The 18,246-nt window shown below is 40.1% G+C and overlaps 1 protein-coding gene across 3 annotated transcripts; it reads right to left on the reverse strand.

Moving 5' to 3' along the window:
- Positions 1 to 230: 230 nt before the first annotated feature.
- arvcfa (ARVCF delta catenin family member a) lies at positions 231 to 18,006 on the reverse strand. Of its 3 annotated transcripts, none has more exons than XM_059358535.1 (16): positions 17,817 to 18,006; positions 13,445 to 13,621; positions 11,693 to 12,309; positions 9,656 to 10,134; positions 9,386 to 9,569; positions 9,172 to 9,289; positions 8,518 to 8,683; positions 7,510 to 7,527; positions 7,287 to 7,358; positions 5,739 to 5,866; positions 3,609 to 3,759; positions 3,139 to 3,331; positions 2,721 to 2,832; positions 2,231 to 2,318; positions 1,377 to 1,453; positions 231 to 1,160 (listed from the first exon to the last, which is right to left on the reverse strand). In XM_059358535.1, exons 1-16 carry the CDS (start codon positions 17,835 to 17,837, stop codon positions 1,068 to 1,070), a joined length of 2,694 nt encoding a protein of 897 aa, XP_059214518.1. In that variant the 5' UTR covers positions 17,838 to 18,006; the 3' UTR covers positions 231 to 1,067. The 3 variants fall into 3 exon arrangements, with proteins under 3 accessions (XP_059214518.1, XP_059214517.1, XP_059214519.1); XM_059358534.1 differs by lacking the exon at positions 17,817 to 18,006 and adding an exon at positions 17,640 to 17,736; XM_059358536.1 differs by lacking the exons at positions 7,287 to 7,358; positions 17,817 to 18,006 and adding an exon at positions 17,640 to 17,736.
- Positions 18,007 to 18,246: the final 240 nt, after the last annotated feature.

The following is an 18,246-nucleotide window of genomic DNA, read 5'->3' on the forward strand; positions in this document are numbered from 1 at the left end:
ACAGTTTTAGTTTGACCATGATGAGAGAAATTTGACATATCCACATGTCAACGAACGAGGACACTTAACAGGACACTTGTTTTAACTATTAATTGAAGCTTGTTCAGCACACAAGTGGTGGTGTTTAACTGGCTGATGGGTGCTGTTTAACGCAACAAGTACCCAGTGATAAAATGGAAGAGAGAATGAAATCCAGTCTGCAATACAAAAAGAGAATACAAATAAAAATGAGAAATTATGCACATCATTTATTTTTCATTTTTCATTCAACATCGCAATGCAAAAAGGACCACTGCAAAGCAGAGTTGTATAGAATGTAGGATCACTTACCGGTATTAGCTAATGCACATCAATAACCTTTAATTAATAACATGGGTATTACAATAAATATTACAATATAAATACCTTCATTTGGAATATTAACAGTCCTTTGTTACACATTTACAATCCCATTTTGCCTATCATGAAACAAATGGAATAGAGAGGGTTTGCTAATGACTGCACAGTCTAGTCTGATGGCAGGCTTTGTCAAGAATAAATTGAATTCCAAATAATTTGGATGTTTTTGATGACTAGACCGATGATAGCCCTAAACCTAATTATCTCAAAAATATTTTTAAAATTATGATCTTCTTTAGCCCAGAACCCATGGGGATGGACAGCAATAGATCCACGTGTCACTTCAGGCCTTAATCTTGACAAACTAGAAGTATTATTATAAATTATCTCATACTTGTGTAGCAGTAAATGTCATATATTCTTTGGAGTCATGATTCACCACAGTTTGCATATTTAGGCTATTTCAGATGTCATTCATAATCCATCATGAGTTTCAAACATACCTATCATCCTAAATGACAAAATCTATTTAGTCTTTTGCCAAATTATCTCCTTAATAAATACATGTAAATGTTTGGCACATTATTTCCTGTGACCAAAAGGAAATTAGTTTTAATTGATCGTGTTTCTCTGTCTGTACAAGAATGAGCAATGGCACAAATCCGTATTTCACCAATGGAAAGTGTCTCTACAGGATTTAACTGGCTTGACTGGCCATGTTGTCCTGTTTACACCCAGGAGTCCAGGGGTGGAGGTTTGTTATCCATGAGGCCCACTGCAGGCCTGCCAGCTCTGATGAAGTGTTTTCTCTCACTTATTGCCTAGGTAAAGAAATATGCAAACAGACGGTGTTAGTTAATTTGCATGAAAAACACTGACAGTTGCAAACGCAAGTCACAGGATAGTAATCCTGTGAACAGAATCCTGTAAAACAACTGCTGTCATTTCCGCACATCCTCCATACCGGGGACAGGTAATGAAGTCACTAACAGCATTCAAAATGAAAATAAATCCAGTGTGCTGCAATGAGAGATTACCTGGAGAGTGTCTCTTTCCACAACAGGCCCTTTTCCATCTCCAACTCTGTCATTCGGCTCTAAAGTGGAATAAACATCTGCAAGGGAAATTATAATCATATTAGCAAAGACTGTGTAGCGATGATGAGACTTGGAAATACTCAAAGAGAGAAAAAGAACAGATGTAAAGCAGCTTGTAGGGAAAGCCTGATACTTTTGAAAATTATGAGTACAATCATTTGGAATAAAACACTTTTCACATTCTTAAATATTATTTCAGTAAATGGTTCGTTAATGAACCTAAGGGTTCTACAAATAAAATAATCTTCTTTTTTTTTTTACAACAAGCCACATTCGAGTCCAAGCTATTTAGACTGTAACACCAGTGAGACTAACAGCCAAATGCATAGGGCAATGAAATGATTAATTTCAAGTAGTTCGTACCCATTCCCTTCATGGTCATAGTGTTTAAGTTGTATTTATAATTCATAAAGAAGCATTTATAGAAAATCCCTGTTTTGGTAGGAAGCCAGAGGTCGCTCTTGACGTGGGAAAGCGGGTGCACTTTTAGAACAACGTTTAAATGAAATGTGACTGGTGATGCGTGAGCCTGCCCTGCCTCTGGGAGAGCCTGTTCAGGCTAATAAGCCAAGTCTCTGCACTGATAACCTTGGCAGCACATCATTGGTTTAAGGCTATGTTTCAGAAGAATATGGTCTGGGACTAAAAAATGCCCATTTCTTTGTCCCTGACATGACAAGAACCACAGTATATTTAAAAGCAGCTTTTGTTCCCTGAGCTAGAGGACACTTTTCTCATTTAGATGACGGTTTAATAATATTTTGCTGAAGAAATGCATGCAATGATTTTCTGACCTTGGTTTTTATCCATGAGAGGCAAGGTGATGTCATCGCTGCCTTGCTTTCCAGTCTTGGATTTTTTGGTCACTCCGGCAGTTGTTGGCTTTGAAAGACAAAAAAGGGATTACATGACTGGATGACAACCAGAATGTGCTTTGTTGTTGTTCTAATTATATAAAAGGGTATTACATTGGTTTTGATTAGATTGACTTGAGAGTTGGACAATAACACATCCTTTATTTTTCTTCATGTCTTGAATGTAGCAGGAGACTATCAGCCTAAATGTATCAATCCTTTTACACCTTGCATAACGACTGTCTGGTGTCCTCAGCCAACAGTCTGCTGTGCACAATATTATCTGGGTTCAGATCAAGCCAATAATATTATTGTTCCCACAAGTTTTCAAGTTTGACAACTGTGTTATTTCCCGACTCACATTACTTCTACCAGGTACAAAGGGCTTTGTATGGTCATGATGCCACAACTAGAATATAGTAACAAATACCTTGAAGTGGCTCTTGTTCCAGCCGGCCTTGTTCAGGGTGTTTCGCAGGTCTTTGTAGGCCCATATTGTCTGGAGAACATGGGAAGCTGCCTTGGTCTCCCGCGCTGATTGGCTGACAACCAATCATTAGACATTGTGGTAAACAACAGAGGACAGCTCTGAGACAATACTGTCACTGTGATTAAAATCCATTTCTGATTGCCCTGGGTCGTGATGCTTATAATATCATGAGCTATTGCATCGAGGCTGTGTCTGAAGTACACAAGGATATTAAGCAGTTGCAGCAACAATGCAAAAGCATTTTATTCCATCTGTTTTCAGAGGACAAAATCTTAAAGATATCTGTATAGAAAGCTGTATCTTTATAATTTGATCAATTTTGCTCTTTATTGTTTGGATTTGACAGACATTAAAGTACCTTGATTTGTTGATAGCCACCAGTTTCTGTATCGCATGACCCTGTATGAGAGCTCGGGCATTCTCGGGGCTATCTGTGATGATCTCATGGATGGTGTTCAGAATAGACACGACAGTATCTCCCTCAAGATTCTTCGCTGGGTGCTGCTGCCCACATGGCAGATTACCAACAAGGTCCCTCAAAGCATAGCTCCCTGCAAAGACATAAATAGAGCATTCAGTAATAAAGTAAGTGTGCAGGGGCCTCATTACAAACTTCATAAGTCTGAAATCCTATCTTATCCCAGTTTAGGGTGACATTTAGGATTTTTGGTATTACAGAGACATTTTCTAACAGCATTCTTTTCTAACAGTCTTATCTTAGGATAGGAATTAAGCTAATCTTAAGTAAAGATAGGACATGCACTTGGGATATTTTTCTGTAACGATGGTAGAGCCATGTGAATGCAGACGAGAGTAACAATCCTGTACCTATTAGGTCTTTATTCCTTCTGTCCATCGCCAGATTGCGGAGAGCGATAGCCACAGCTCGCACCACTTTGTCCACATCTGAGCGCAGCAGCTCCACCAGAATAGGCAGCCCTTTCTCTTTTCTCACTGTGGCCCGGATGTAGCTGGACCACTGCAAGAGTAAACACAAAACACAGCTGAGTAATGTCTGAAATTTTACTTTGCTTCATATCATAACTTCCTACTCATTCCTCCTCCTTAACAAAACCACTCATATCACCATAAATGTTCTATAAACATACCATGAGTAAGACCTAAGTTCTGCTCTCTCAACTGCTCTCTCGGGTACAGCTCAACTTGATTTTTAAAATCGGAGGATTTTAAAACTCCTTTAATCTGAGCACGGCCTCAGCCTTGATGTTAAATTATGGTGACATTCATGGTGCAGTATATCTTGGCTAAGCACATTACTTGACAGGCCTATGGATCCACTTGGGGTTCATAGCAGTAAAAGTGATTTTTGATCTTACAGGCTGGTGACAAAGTCAATCTAGAGAGCCTAGCTGGATTAAGATGATCAACCCCACAAATCTCTCCTTCTGCACACTGATGCAGCCTCAGAAAAACAACCAAACCAGCTAAGAAAAAAGCTGTGTGCATGAAGGCCTCCATGTAAGACCCTGCATATTGCACTCTGACTCAGAAGGTAAATACACACCACTGTGTGTATGTCATTTATTTACAGGAAAGCTTACAGTAAGTCTGTCCTCAAGCTGAGAGCAGAAAAAGATGATGATGTCATCTAGAGGCAAATCTTGGATCTGCTCCATATACAATGTAAAAGGACACAAGGACACTATGACAGCAGCCATGGTGATCTTACTGTATATGCACTGAGCCAGCAAAGTGTCACTTGATTACTCCATCAATTTAAAGTCTAATAGATAACACCTTATAATATGGGTATGTTAATTATCATTAATTAAAGCAACTACAAGGAACTTTTTTAACTCTTTAGCAAACACTTCTTAGTTTAATATTAATACTATTGATGAAGTTACACTTGATAAATGCATAAGGATGGTGATTAAGTATTAGTTAATTATAATTAACTATTTATCAATGCTCTTCGGGACCCTTATGGTAAAGCTGAAACATGTATCTTGTATCTTTTTCTCTTTTTCCAACATCAAAAACAAACATACAACAGTGCAAAGAGAAAAATAAGAATAATATTAATAACAATAAAAATACCTGCCAGTTCATTGAAAGAGTGCATGTAAATGGTAAATGGAGTGCACTTTACACAAAACTATGCTCATTCACCCATTCACACACATACTGGTGGCCGAGGCTACCAGGGCACACTGGTGCCTGCCATCATTGGGAATTCATTCACACACCGATGAACTCAGCATCAGGAGCAATTTGGGGTTCAGTATCTTGCTCAAGGATACTTCTACATGTAGGCTGCCATGGTCAGGGATCGAACCACCAACCTTCCGGGCAGAAGGTAACCGATCTACCAACTGGGCCACAGCCGCCTACAAATCTGTCTACACAAAACTATAATGTCAGTGAGTAAACAATGTATCTTGTTAATAGCATCTTTATAAAACTATTATATATTATATATAATATAATACCTTATCATGAACACCATTAGTAAATTATTACTACACAGATTAGTTCACTGTTAAATAAGTGATGCTTATTATTGCATTAGCTGAATTTAATTAATGTACCCTTATAGTAGTCTAACTCACCGGATGTATACTCTTGCTTTAAGCCTACTATTAGTCGTGTCTCTCACATGCTATTTCCTTGCCTTTCCACTTTCTCAGCTTACTATTTTGTAGGAGTATTTGTAATTGTATCACTGCATCTGGGCCTTAGCACCACCCAGGACCATTGTGATTGGTTTAAAGAAATGTAAACAAACCAAATCGGGGTTTTTTTCCCCTTTAGCAGAATGATAATGGCGCCAGACCTTTCTCAAGTGCTGACACAGCAGTATGGAGATAGGTCGGCCTATGCGAATGCCAATTTTCAGCCTTATAAAGATCTTCTTTTATGTCTGGGGATACATGTCACAATCACAAGCCCTGTGTAAAGACATGAGTGTCAGAAGAAACTATTCCATATACTCACAGCCCAGTGTCCCGCAGCAAGGTTCTGCAGTGCCCCTGCGGCTGCCTCCAGGGTGTTATGGTTGTGACTGCAGGTGAGAAGAGAGAGGTAGAGCCTCACCACCTCTGGTTGGTACAGCAGCTCCAATCCTTTAACAGGAAAGCAGAGACATTCAGAAATGCAGTGGTGGAAGAAGGATTCAGATCCCCTACTAAGGTAAAAGTACTAATCGCACACTGTGAAATTACTCCACTAAATAAAACTGCTGCATAAAACAATGCAGAATGGCCCTACTCAGATTGTTATATCTGTTGCCATTGTTAAATATATTCCAAATACGGTATTGGATTATTATTATTATTATTATTATTATTATTATTGATGCATTTATATAAGCAGCATTTTACTGTTGTTAAGGTAGGGCTGATTTAACTACTTAATATACTACTATGCATAGTCATTTTAAATATCATGTTATCAAGATCATGTTTTCCATGTTAAATCTTCACCTGAAAAGTAACTAAAGCTTGTCAGCTTAATGTAGTGGACTGAAAAGTGCAATATTGCCTCAAAATGTAGTGAGGAAAAGGTATACAGTTACATAAAATGGAAATACTCAAGTAAAGTACACATATTTCAAATTGTACTTGAGTAAATAAGTAAATGTACTTAGTTACTTTCCACCACATATTCACCAGTGGCTAAATACTGTCAAGATTGTTCCATAGTTTCTTCTGGGTTAGTTTAGGCCATTAAGTAGGGACGTCAGTATAAAAGCATGTCTTAATAATAAACTGTACGCAAGAAAATTAGAACTCTGTCAGACTTGTGCAGAGGGTTTTTTTTAGTTCTGAGCCAGTGGTGGCTACTAGATGGCTTACAAGTACTATAAAGCTGACCTGGGACCGTAACATGCTTGTCGTACTGATTTGCATTCAGTGCCTGGAGAGTAGGAGGCATGAGCACAGCTTTGATCTCTGATCAAACAGCAGCCAGATCCACATATACAGTATTCAGCACTACTATTGTAACATTTCCTCCCCATAGTTCCTATATACGGAATGCATTCAGAGCTAAAACAGCTATACCAAAGGTAAAGATAGTTCAGTGGTAGCAAATAAAGATTTATCAATGTCAGGCAGTGTCTTGAGCGAATTCCAGTTCCTGCCAGAGGAAATGTTCCTCCTCTAGATGTTGCCAGATAAAAATGTCTTTCAGTTGGAGGGTCATTTTGTTTTAGTAATGAAACTCTCCTCAAGTGGTGCAGGTGCTGCAGTGTGGCTTTGCATTTAAATCAGTTATCTTTCAGGCCATGCCAACGTCATGCATACAAAGCAAATAACATAACACAGAAAGCAGGTACTGATGCTTGATTACAGTGCTGTTTAATGGTGATATATGATGAAAGTTCTGCATAATGTATCTACCATCAGTCTATTAGTAATAAGCCTAATGTACAGCCTACTTATTTCTTAATGTCACTGTGAGTCATACCACAATCAGTATTTGAGTTCAATTTAAAATTAAATGTTTTATGTAAAGTTGATATTTCATTTTCTAAACATATACCTTTCATCTGTTCTGTACGTTTTGGTAAATCCAATGTACCGTATTTTCTGTCCAATAATCCATTTTTCCAACCTGTACATCACAGACACATACATGCACACAAATACAAACACCGGTTTTTCATTAAATCAGTACACAGACAGATAATGTCAGCAAATTCAATGTGGTATTGAATCACAATATTACTACCATGGAAATGTTCAGCAGTAACAAGCAGACTGACCTTGATTGAACCACTCATCTGATGAATACGGTTTGAAGAGAAAAGAAGAACAATGTCAAAGATTAAATTATGCAGCAGCAGAAAACATAGTGCTCCTCTATGTCGTGAGACACTTGGGGAACTGACAGTATCAGGTTGATATTTGGCTCATTTGGCATTTGTCAATTTTGTGTAATTAGCTGAAAGGTTAGCAGTGGTGAAAAGCCATAAAACTTTAAATTGCAATTAACTCTAACGCTACTGTTTCTCCATTAAACTGTGTCCTGCAGCACAAACTGCTGCAGCCTATTAGTTACTGTGTATCAGCGGTAATTTAACTTTGACTTATATAGGTTATGCATCACTACCAAAGGTTTCTCACTGTTTAAAAACCTTCTTGCTCGTTATATCAGTTGCATGCTGTAAAAATCTCATAACCGATGTAACAAAGTATCAACAAGCATTTTCAATTTTGGAACTTAGCACTCTTCCTGCAGAGCAAAATACATCTTTAGCTCCTGCATGTGCAGGGTTATGAAATATTCAGAGTCTCATTGGCATGAAAAAGGGCAAGAACTGTGAAACTGATGGTCAAAGCCAAGACACACTGAAAGCAAATGAAGATTTCAATACAGAGAGTTGTTGAAAGTTGTGTATTTACAGGCTTATTGTAGGTAAGAAAAAAATATGTGGAGTAAAAAAAAAGGAATAAAACAATAAAATAGACTATAAAATCTTGTGCTTGTACAATCAGAGCTATCAGTGCATCCGTTTTAGTAGTCTGTGCTGCACAAACAGTTATTATAAGCCCCTATCAAACTCAAATCTCAAATAGGCCATATTAAAGTCTTATTTGGGGTGTTCATTTTTATCTTCTATATCTCAGAAACACCAGTATACAATGCAGTAGATGTCCCAACACCTGTCACTTGTCAGTGAGAAAATGAGAATGATTATAGGGGACAAAATAACCCAATCTGAAATAATACAACCTTTAATGATTATTATTTGTAATACTGGCCTACAAACCTTTAGGTCGTTTCCCTCCAAAACAGTCAGCCTCCTTCTTCTTCTGGTGCCCCACTGATCTCATCAGGTGGTTGGCATGGGGCTCCTGGAACCGCTCTGCTCCTGGTATCTCTTTGTGAACATGATAGGACAGGTTTCTCAGGATGCACACGCAGTTCTCCACGGACTGAATGTAGGACAGTGACAGAAGATTTTAATCAAAGGCGCTGTGCAGAAAGCTATACAGCGACAGGAGCCATACAGGTGTTTACACTCACTATGTCTAGTTCCCTTTTCAGAATGAAATTCAAAATTGAAATTCAGAGGAAACGCAGTCTCCGGAGAACCTCATGCATACTTTTAATAATTTGGTGACTTGAATTAATTGTCTGAGTGACATGCAGCATGTGTACAAGCTATTAACTTAAATTTCATGCTACATTAGTTAAGCATGAGATTCAGTTACAAGTGGATAGATAATGGAGAGTAATTGACTATTTCAGAAAAGTAACACACTTGGCTGTGCATTTCAAGGAAAAAAACTCCATTACAACATAGCAGTTAATTACCAAAACAAGTAATAGTTGCTTAAATGTGCTAGGATGTAAGATTTGGTGTAATCTTGACTCATAATAATTTAATTTGAATTAAAGTGAGTGTGATGACGTCAGCGACCTTATTGTCACTGTCCTTGTTGATGACAGCTGACTGTAGGGCATGAAGAAGCGCGTCCACCAAGCCTTCACACTCCCTCAACCTCTGCCGAGCCTCCGCCCCATCTGAGCTGACGTTCCTGCGAAAATAACTTTGTGAGCAAAACTGCAAAAGCTCCAACCATAACTTTTTGGTTGCATTTGGTCATTTGTTCCATGACAGAAGCAAAGACTACCTCAGACATCCAGAGGTGTTCTTGAAGACCGTGGTCCACTCAGCACTCAGCAGTTTAGAGGGTTCAGCTGAGTCTCTCCTCCAGCCTGAGTGTGGGATGATGATCTCATCAGTCAGTGTTTGAAGCCCCTGGTTGATTACCATCATCTTCAGCGGCTCATGTGAGGAGAGGTTCCACAGAGTGCCTGCAAGGGAAAGAATACAAATGCTGCAGAGATAAAATGAAGGATTACAGGTTATGCTTCAGGAAGGATGAGGAATTGAGCTGTACCTGTGACCAATTCTTTGACCTCCATGCTGCTAGACTTCCGCATTAGTCTGACTAAAGCTTGGATGCCATCACAGTTCTTGATGGCCATTTTGTTATTGTGGTCTTTTCCATAGGATATGTTGCGCAAAGCACCACAGGCCTTGCGGTGGACCTCAGCTTTGGGGTGGTCCAGTAATTCCACCAAGATCGGCACCCCGTTAAGCTGGCGCACCTCCTGTTTGATGCGGTCGTTCTCGTAACACAGGTGCTGCAAATAGGCAGCAGCATTGGATTTGACTGGGTCCATTGGGTGGCTGAGCATGGATATCACCTCATGCAGGTTGGGGTCTCTCCAGCGCGGGTCTCTGCGGATGCTGTCCAGGCTGACCATGCTGCTGCGTTTGTGGGGGAACTGCAGGGTCTGTGCTCTGCACATGGCCTGGAAGAAAGGGTTCAGGTTCCCCTCCAGCTGGGCCATGAAGGCATCATCATACCCCCCTCTGCAGAGGCAGAGAGAAACATGCATGCATGATGGAATTTTGGAAACATTTTGATACTTTCTCAGTATTAATATAGCACCTATAGCTGCATTTTGCGAGTGCTAATCAACATTTTGGTAATACTCTGTTTTCTTGCTAAGAGTAAGAAAAGAAGATCAATACTATAATCTGTACACTAGCCAGCAGTTGATTATCTTAGCTTAATCTTACGACTGGAACAGGAGGAAACAGCTGGCCTGGCTGTATCCAAAGCCCTATTCTCATATGTTGAATTATTTCTTGGCAGCACAGTCACGCAGTGACAAAGAGACTCCAGGCTGCTTTTTGTTCCCTTTAGCCAGAGCCAGGCTAGCTATTTCCCTCTGCTTCCAGTCTTATGCTAAGCTAAACTGACATCTCCTTAGCTTTATATTTACCAGACGAATATGAGAACGGTGTCAATCTGCTAATCTTTTTTTCAGTAAGAAAGCGAATATGCGTATTTCCTGCAATGTTAAACTGTTCCTCAACAGGTAGAGTAAAACAGGTTTAATGGCTTCTCTTAGTCTAATAGACTGGCCTTTAGGGAGTTAAACAGCATAAGTGAGTTGCTTGTATCTTTTGTGAACAGCTCTGTCACTTTATATGGGATAAGGAAAAGCTCCTGGCAGGCAATAACAGGTGAAACCTCCTTATTTATCGACTTTGCAGCAGGCTGCCATTCCTGATTGATACCAGCTGCTACTTAACTGCTGTCCATATGTCTTTCTATTGTCCAGCTGACTCACAGGACCAAGATTGAGGCGACTCCCGGGTGTCTGTCCTTCCACAAAGTTTGACTTATATTTATTTGAGCAGGTCCTCAGTGTTAGAATAAGTGTTGATTTGGACATTGTTACTGCTGCCTTACTGTGGCAGTACAGCACTACACTGTCTAGCTTTTTTTCTAGTTATTCCTGTTTCAGTTCTGATTAGCTCACTACCAGACCTCTGAATTTCTGTCCTCATCTCAGATTTTTAAGCAAAAAGTTAATTCAGTTGAAATATTAGGCAAATTTGGGCCCACGCATGGAAAAAGTTAAAAGTTATTTACAGATGTATAGATGTACACGATTGTGTTAAAATAGCTTGGTGTCAAGGCATTTGGTCACATTTACTTTATTACTTTAATATTTGTCATAACTGTTGTTAGGTTAATGATGCTATAAGTGTCAGAGGTGAATCGGCCTTCTATTGGCTATCTAATAGCCTTTGTGAAAGGTGATCTCATAATCAGGGACCTTATTGATATTTCAGTGACATAGACTGAGTATTCTTTACCTTTCTAACAAAAAAACTGTTTAATGGGATCAAAGATTTCCCTTAAATAAACAGGCAGACTTTTTTAGTGGTAGCGACACACACATTTTACCGATTTGTTTTCCCATGGCCCTTTCAAAGTGGCTGAATAAGTGTGGGGACAGACCTATATTTGACCCTGCATCTAGGTACCATGGAAACCACAAAAGTACTTGAAACCCATTTACACAGTCTCCCCTAAGGGATCAATAAAGTTTGATCTAATGTACCGTCCTCTCACCTGGTTCTCGAGGGCTCCCTGAGGAGCTCCATGGTGGTGATTGGTCTAAACTGGTGGATTCCCCCCAGTGTTGGGTAACTGGCAGCTGGATGGTCACTCTTCATGTCCAGGGGGTTCTCTCCCCGCTCGCTGAGGCCGTCCTCCTCCGCCTGGCTGCTGAGGCCTGCCGGAGCGTAGCTGTCTCTGAGGAAGGGTAAGGTGTAATGAGCCCCGGGCTGGAAGTTCTTGGCGGGCCAGTAGCCGTGGATGGTGGTGCGGGACAGGCTTCCATATCCTGCACATAAGTCACCTCCGATGCCTCTGTAGCTGTCAGGGAGGGTGTACACTCTGCTCTGCCTGTCTGGGTTCACTGGCGGGGGTTCCTCAGGCTGTTGCACCGCTGGAGGTTGCGAGGGTGCCATGGTAGTGCTGCTGGTCGGTGTCGTTGGTGTGACACACTCAACGGGTTCAATGTTTACTTCAGGAGAAGGAGGCTCAACAGGAGTGTTGTCTTCAATCTCTGGAGTCGATACTGGATCAGGTGTCTCTGGTGTCTGCAAGTTCTCCTGCTGTGTCTCTGAGGGTTCTTGGGTCTCACTGGGGCCCTGTTCGCCGTCTTGTTCCACGACCTTGGACTCCTACAAGGATTGTTGCACCACAACTATTATCTCTGCAAAAATCTAATCAGAACCTCTGTTAGTCTTTAAATTCCCATTTGTCTGAAAGGTCTCATGTTTCCTCTCTCTGATTAAATGCCACCAAATTGGTGTGTTTACAGTCAGAGCAGGAACTATTTGGTCTTAATTTCCTTGGAACAGACCAAACATGTTTCTGTTGCAAACAGTGTTTGTTTAATTATCGTTTAAACTGTACAACCCACCCAAGCTCATTTCTCAGAGCAATGATCAATCATCGTCATTTCGCCACTTCTCTGGCTTTTTGAGCAAACCAGTAAATAATGAATTCTTCTTTCCTGCCAAACAATAATGAATTCCTCTTGTTGAAAATGAGTTTAGATTGGACTCTGATGAAACAACTTGAGGTCCGGCCATTGTTTGAAGCAGGGTAAACTGCAGGAAATGTAATTGTCTGGCTTAGTAAACTGAATTTGGCTTTAACTCGTTCCTAGCGGAGTCTGAGTACAAAATCATAAAAATAAATATATAGCATCATGCTCAGCTCAGCTCATTGTTTCCCAAGAGGGCACTTTCTTTCTCTGCCTGTCATAATAAGTGAAACTCAGTGTTACAACCCTGTCTGAGCCCAGAAGCAGTTACGAGTTACCTCAGGCAAAAGGGATTGTTTTTTTGTGTGTGTGTTGTGGATTTTTGGATTTTTTTCCTTTGGATGCATTCACTGTATATTCCTATATTTCTTAAAACAACTGTATGTAATAACATATATTTTTTATGAATTCACAAAATTGACAAATTACTCTTATGGGTTGGCAATCTGTTTTTGGAGAAAACATTTTTTCACTCAAAGGGTGTGAGGAAGGAGTCAAAGAGAAAATGAAAAGAAAGAGAAATGATTGGATTATTTGCATGATATTATCTTATCTTGATATCAATATTTCATTTTGTTAATATCACAGTTATGGTCAAGACCAGTATATTTCAACACCCTTAAATTGAATGAATAAATTAATTATGCATTGAGAACAATAACTTTTTGAAAAAAAGGCAAATTTAGTTAAGTGAGAAACTCTGTTCTAACACACTGTAGGAAGTCAGTAGGTGTTGACAAAGTGTGACCAAACATAAAGTCATGCACCTCAGTGTCCGTCTGCTGCGGGGTGTCAGTCTCTGTGGAGCTCTCATTGGTTGAGGTCATCACAGAGGCGATGGAGGTGGGCGTGTCTAGTTCGTCAATGGCGGATGGGTTATCCAGAGTCGCCTCTTTAGCCTCCTGAGATAAAGATAGTGGAGGAGGCCCCTCTGAACTCTGCTCCTAAAGCACACAGATAAAAATAAGTAAGGCCAATCAGAATACTAGCATCATTTGTGTGAATTATATAGATAATGTTGACATTATACACAACAGGGAAGTGATTATGGGGTAGACAAAACCATGACAGCACACCATGTCATTAAAGCTGTCTTCACGTAATAAAGGGAGATGCATTAAATGAAAGGTTGTGAGCAAAGACGGTGTTGAAAGCACAACTCATTTCCACCCCATTACCATACAATTTGTATAATTTGAAACATAATCTGTTGGATTCATGCTGAAAAATGCCAATACACGCACTTATTTTTAAATTAGACTAATATATGTCGGGAAAATCAGAGACATTTTCTCTGTTTCAGCAATTTGGTGAGAAGTAATCTAATGAGCAATCTGTCTTTAGGACAACAATACTCAAGCTGGTGCAGAGCCAGGGATCATGTGTAGACAGCAAACAAGAACTACAGACATACCTAATAAAGGATGAGAGATGCCATTTACCACTTATTTAATTAAGTGGTTGTGGGGTTTCTCTGGTTTCATATGATTGCATTCAGATTAAGAGGCTTAATGTATCAGTTTTCTTATCAGGTGATACTTGCTTGAAAGGCCTTATCACGTTAAAACAGATTTAAAATGTTTCTGTATATATAAGGGCGAGAGGCGATGTACATCCTGGACAGGTCGCCAGACTATTGCAGTGATGACACATACAGACAGACAACCACGTAGCTCTCATTCACACTTACAGATAATTTCAAGTCACCAATTAAACCTGAGCTGCATGTCTTTGGACTGTCAGAGGAAGCTGAAGGACCCAGAGAAAACATGCACTGACATGGGTATACATATAATAAAGCAGGTTTTGGTATTATATAAATACTGTCAAAGTATCAAAACCTCAGAAAATGCAAGCAGCACGTATTCAGGAACTGTGCCTTTAAGTGAGCCATCAGGACTACCATAAGTTTATGATGTCACAACTATACTACATATAGGTAGAAAGTTGCACTTTCCTTGGCTGCAATGAAGGAGCAGAGATGCCAATAGCACAGATGCAAAATGCAAATGACCCAGAAACACTGACCAATTAGGGATTGGGTCTTAAAGAGACAGGCACTAAAACGGAGCATTTCAAACAGTATAATATAGTTATATTCAGACAGTATGAGAAAAATAATGTGTTTTTCGAAAATGAAAGCATGTAAACAAGTTCTACTAGAAACCAAAAATGACTACATGAACCTGAAATGAGCATAATATTTCCCCTTTAAAAGTTTTATATTCCTGACATACTTTATGAGAATCATTTGGTATATGCATGCACGATTGGTTTGTTAATTACTTGTGCACTGAAGTGTCCTTTAATTATTTAAGCCACAGTAGCCAATTCTTGAACTTTCAGGTTCAATTCAGTTTTGAATTTAGCCCTTATTGAATGAATAAAGTAAAAAAAACAAAAAACTTTTGTAATGGTTTCAGGGAGCAGATTTACTTCCTTTGATATGTACAAATACTGACAGACGGGGAGGCTTTCACAGATCAGACTGTTGTGTAACAAAAAACAGAGAAGAAGTAACAAAACACAAACAGTGTGTTTGATGGTTATAATTTAGGGCAGGGTAAAGCAGTGTTTTCCAGAAGCATGCATCTGCAATGGGCTTCTCAGTTACAGTTTAGTAGGTCAACTCCACTGGTGGGAGTATCATACAAGAGATGAACAATGCAAATAATAACCGTATTGTCATCTGTGTCTGTGTTGGCCCAAATGTCTAAATAACCAATAGCAGACCTTGCCCTTACTTGCAAAAACATGCCAGTTTAGATACATATTTTTATGTATAAAACCTGATTTACTACTACTGAGTGTTGAAGCAATAACCCAGTCGATGCTGCTCAGCTACAACATGTGGATATTTCCGTAATTTCCACTTGTTTATTTCAAGTGAGAACTTAAATTCTCTCTTTCTTTTCAACAAAATGGGCTTCATCAACCAGAGTGGATTAATTATTCAGCATCTTGGTCTGAGAAAGAACTGGAGGCAGTATTTGACTGTAAACACATTTTATGCTGATTTTCTAACAAACTTTGTTTCCATTTCGGCATGTCTACAAAAATTTGCTTCGCTGCTCTAATGATCTCAATCAATATACGATTATCTGATACACCTATCTCAGTCTGGAGGGCCTTGTGATTGCAGCAGCTAAATTCCTCCAAAATCCAGGACAAACAATAATGCAAACAAGCCATCAAAACATTAGAGAGTATGATTAAAAGATTTTATTATGCAGAAAATCAATTCCTCTGCATCATTTATCATCCGTTTTACTATTTGAATTGCTTATCTACCATCTCAATCAATTCACGTTTTGAGAAATATGACACAAATGCATATAATATCACCTGACATTTACCATTCCATACTACTGACACAGTATGCTTAATGATGCACTGAAGTAAAAGAAACAAATAAGCTGTTAAATTTCCCCAAACTCTCTTCTTCCTGAGGCTGCGGCATTAAACCGAACAAGTGCTGAGAACTCAACTCCACTGCATTAAATCAGGCTGCAGTGAGCAGCTGACTGAATGTGGAGGGAGAGAGAGCTTGATTCGCTTTTCAAACACCTCACCAAACACAAGAGCCCCTCATATCCATGTAGAAAATGTGTCAGAGGGACGAGGAGATGAAAGGGTGAAACAGGAGAATTTGGCAGCGGGGAGATGATCCTGGCTTGAACACCTCTGGGGGAGGTTGATTGGATATTGTTAGGCTGCACTAAATGAACGGCAGGCTGAAAGACAGACGGGGGTACTACTGTCCTCTACAGACAGCTTGATTAAGGATTTGGAGGACGATAATAGGCTGGACAGGGGCCTGCGTGCAGTCCCCGTCTGATTCGAGCTCCAGGGAAGGCCAGGCCGCTCTGAGTCAAAGCTCATTTAAATAACTCACTGCACCATCACTAACTAAGTGTGCTCACAGAGCCAAATAGGTCGAGATGACAATTCTGAAGCTGACTTCCGCTATAAAAAAACCAAAGCATGGTATATAGATGTAAGGTGCAGCGATGCAGGAGACAGAATGACATGATTAGCATCTTGTTCCCATCAACCCTCTGTATTGAGGCCAGCTGCAGCCAGGGTATTATTTTGGGAGAGTCTGGTCTAATGCTGAGTGAGTTCAGATTTTGGTGGCCAGCTCAAGGGCACAACAGGCACAAGCCATGATTCAAGCCTGTCACAAATCCATTTCAGAAAGAAAGGATGATTTGAAAAATGAGCACTCACGATTGCAATTGAATCTGTTGGGCAAAGTCATTTTGTAGTGATCAAACTAAGAATAAATCGGCTTTAACAGGCAGTTTGTCTTTATCAAACTGTGGGATTGAAAGAGTAATGCTTCCAGTAGATAATAAAACATGACATCAGCCCACTGATGTCAGAAGACATTAGTCACAACTTTGTCACAACTCATCTGCCCTCCACTATCTGTTGAATCAGTGATGCTCATATCGGTCGCTGTAAATCTACAGTCACTGTTGATTCAAAACAGCACTGAAATGACCCAAGCATTGAATTATTCTTCTTTTTCCTGCAGAGACACCATTGACCATTGTGCCATACATCTTGTTTAGTCATAATTCAACCAAGCTGATCTATTTAGAGAAAATACTGATTGAAAATGACAGCCCGAAAATGAAGAAATGTGGGATATTCATTCTCAAACTTTCTATTTGAAGCCTCTTTTCACTCCTCTGAGCCTCAAATAGTTAAATGCTGCATGGTCAGATTTAATGTCTCTCTGATACATCATGGCAATACACTTACCAGAGTGTGTGCAGCATTTTCCCTCCTGGAGGGACAACCTCCCCTCATAATGCAATCAAACATTATCCCCCCCTTATAAGCTTGCCTATGCATTTGCACGCATGCACAGACATGCGCGTGCACATACACACACACACACTTGATGAAGATGTTAGCATCATGTCCCCATGCAGACACACAAGGAGACTGCACCGAACAGAAGTGGAGAGGCAAGGAGGTGAAGCGATTGATGCCTCCTTCATTCATCATGACAGAGGCAGAATGCAAAGCTGTGAAGGGCTACAGTTCTCTGCAGGAAGAAGAAAAAACTGATAGAGGGAAAAAGAGGGAGGGTACAGAGCAAATAGAGCCATTCCAGCACACACTTACCTCTTTTACTTCAGCAGGCATTGCCAAATCTTCTCTGCTTCCCAACAAATGATGAACAAGATGCGTCTCCCAGTGAGACGTCTGTTTCTCTGCCTCTGCTGAATTTTTGCCTTGACTCTCCCTTTGAGCATTTGAGGCAGTTCAAACATGAGCAGCCATCCTTCCTCCCAGCTCACACTAACACACGTCCGCTCTCTCTCCCTTCTCTCTCTCTCTCTCTCTCTCTCTCTCTCTCTCTCTCCCTCCCTTTTCTCACTCTCTCTGCCTCTATTTCTCTTTCTCTCACAAACACACACTAGACGCACCATGCACACATTTGCTCAACACAGACGTCCACACGCACACACACACTGAGAAGCAATAAACGCCGGGCTCTCTCTCATTACTGCACTCCTCCTCTGATCTGTGCTGCAGTTAATGTGTGCGCTAT

Source organism: Centropristis striata, chromosome 19, assembly GCF_030273125.1.
Source record: "Centropristis striata isolate RG_2023a ecotype Rhode Island chromosome 19, C.striata_1.0, whole genome shotgun sequence".
NCBI lineage: Eukaryota > Metazoa > Chordata > Actinopteri > Perciformes > Serranidae > Centropristis > Centropristis striata.

Excerpts from the sequence above, each read along its gene's own strand:
- arvcfa (XM_059358534.1), bottom strand. The coding sequence starts at position 17,696 with ATGATGAATGAAGGAGGCATCAATCGCTTCACCTCCTTGCCTCTCCAC. Across the intron at positions 13,622-17,639 it reads TGCCTCTCCACTTCTGTTCG|GAGCAGAGTTCAGAGGGGCC; the intron begins GTGCAGTCTCCT and ends TGTGTGCTTTAG. Across the intron at positions 5,867-7,286 it reads ACGTACAGAACAGATGAAAG|GATTGGAGCTGCTGTACCAA; the intron begins GTATATGTTTAG and ends TTCCTGTTAAAG.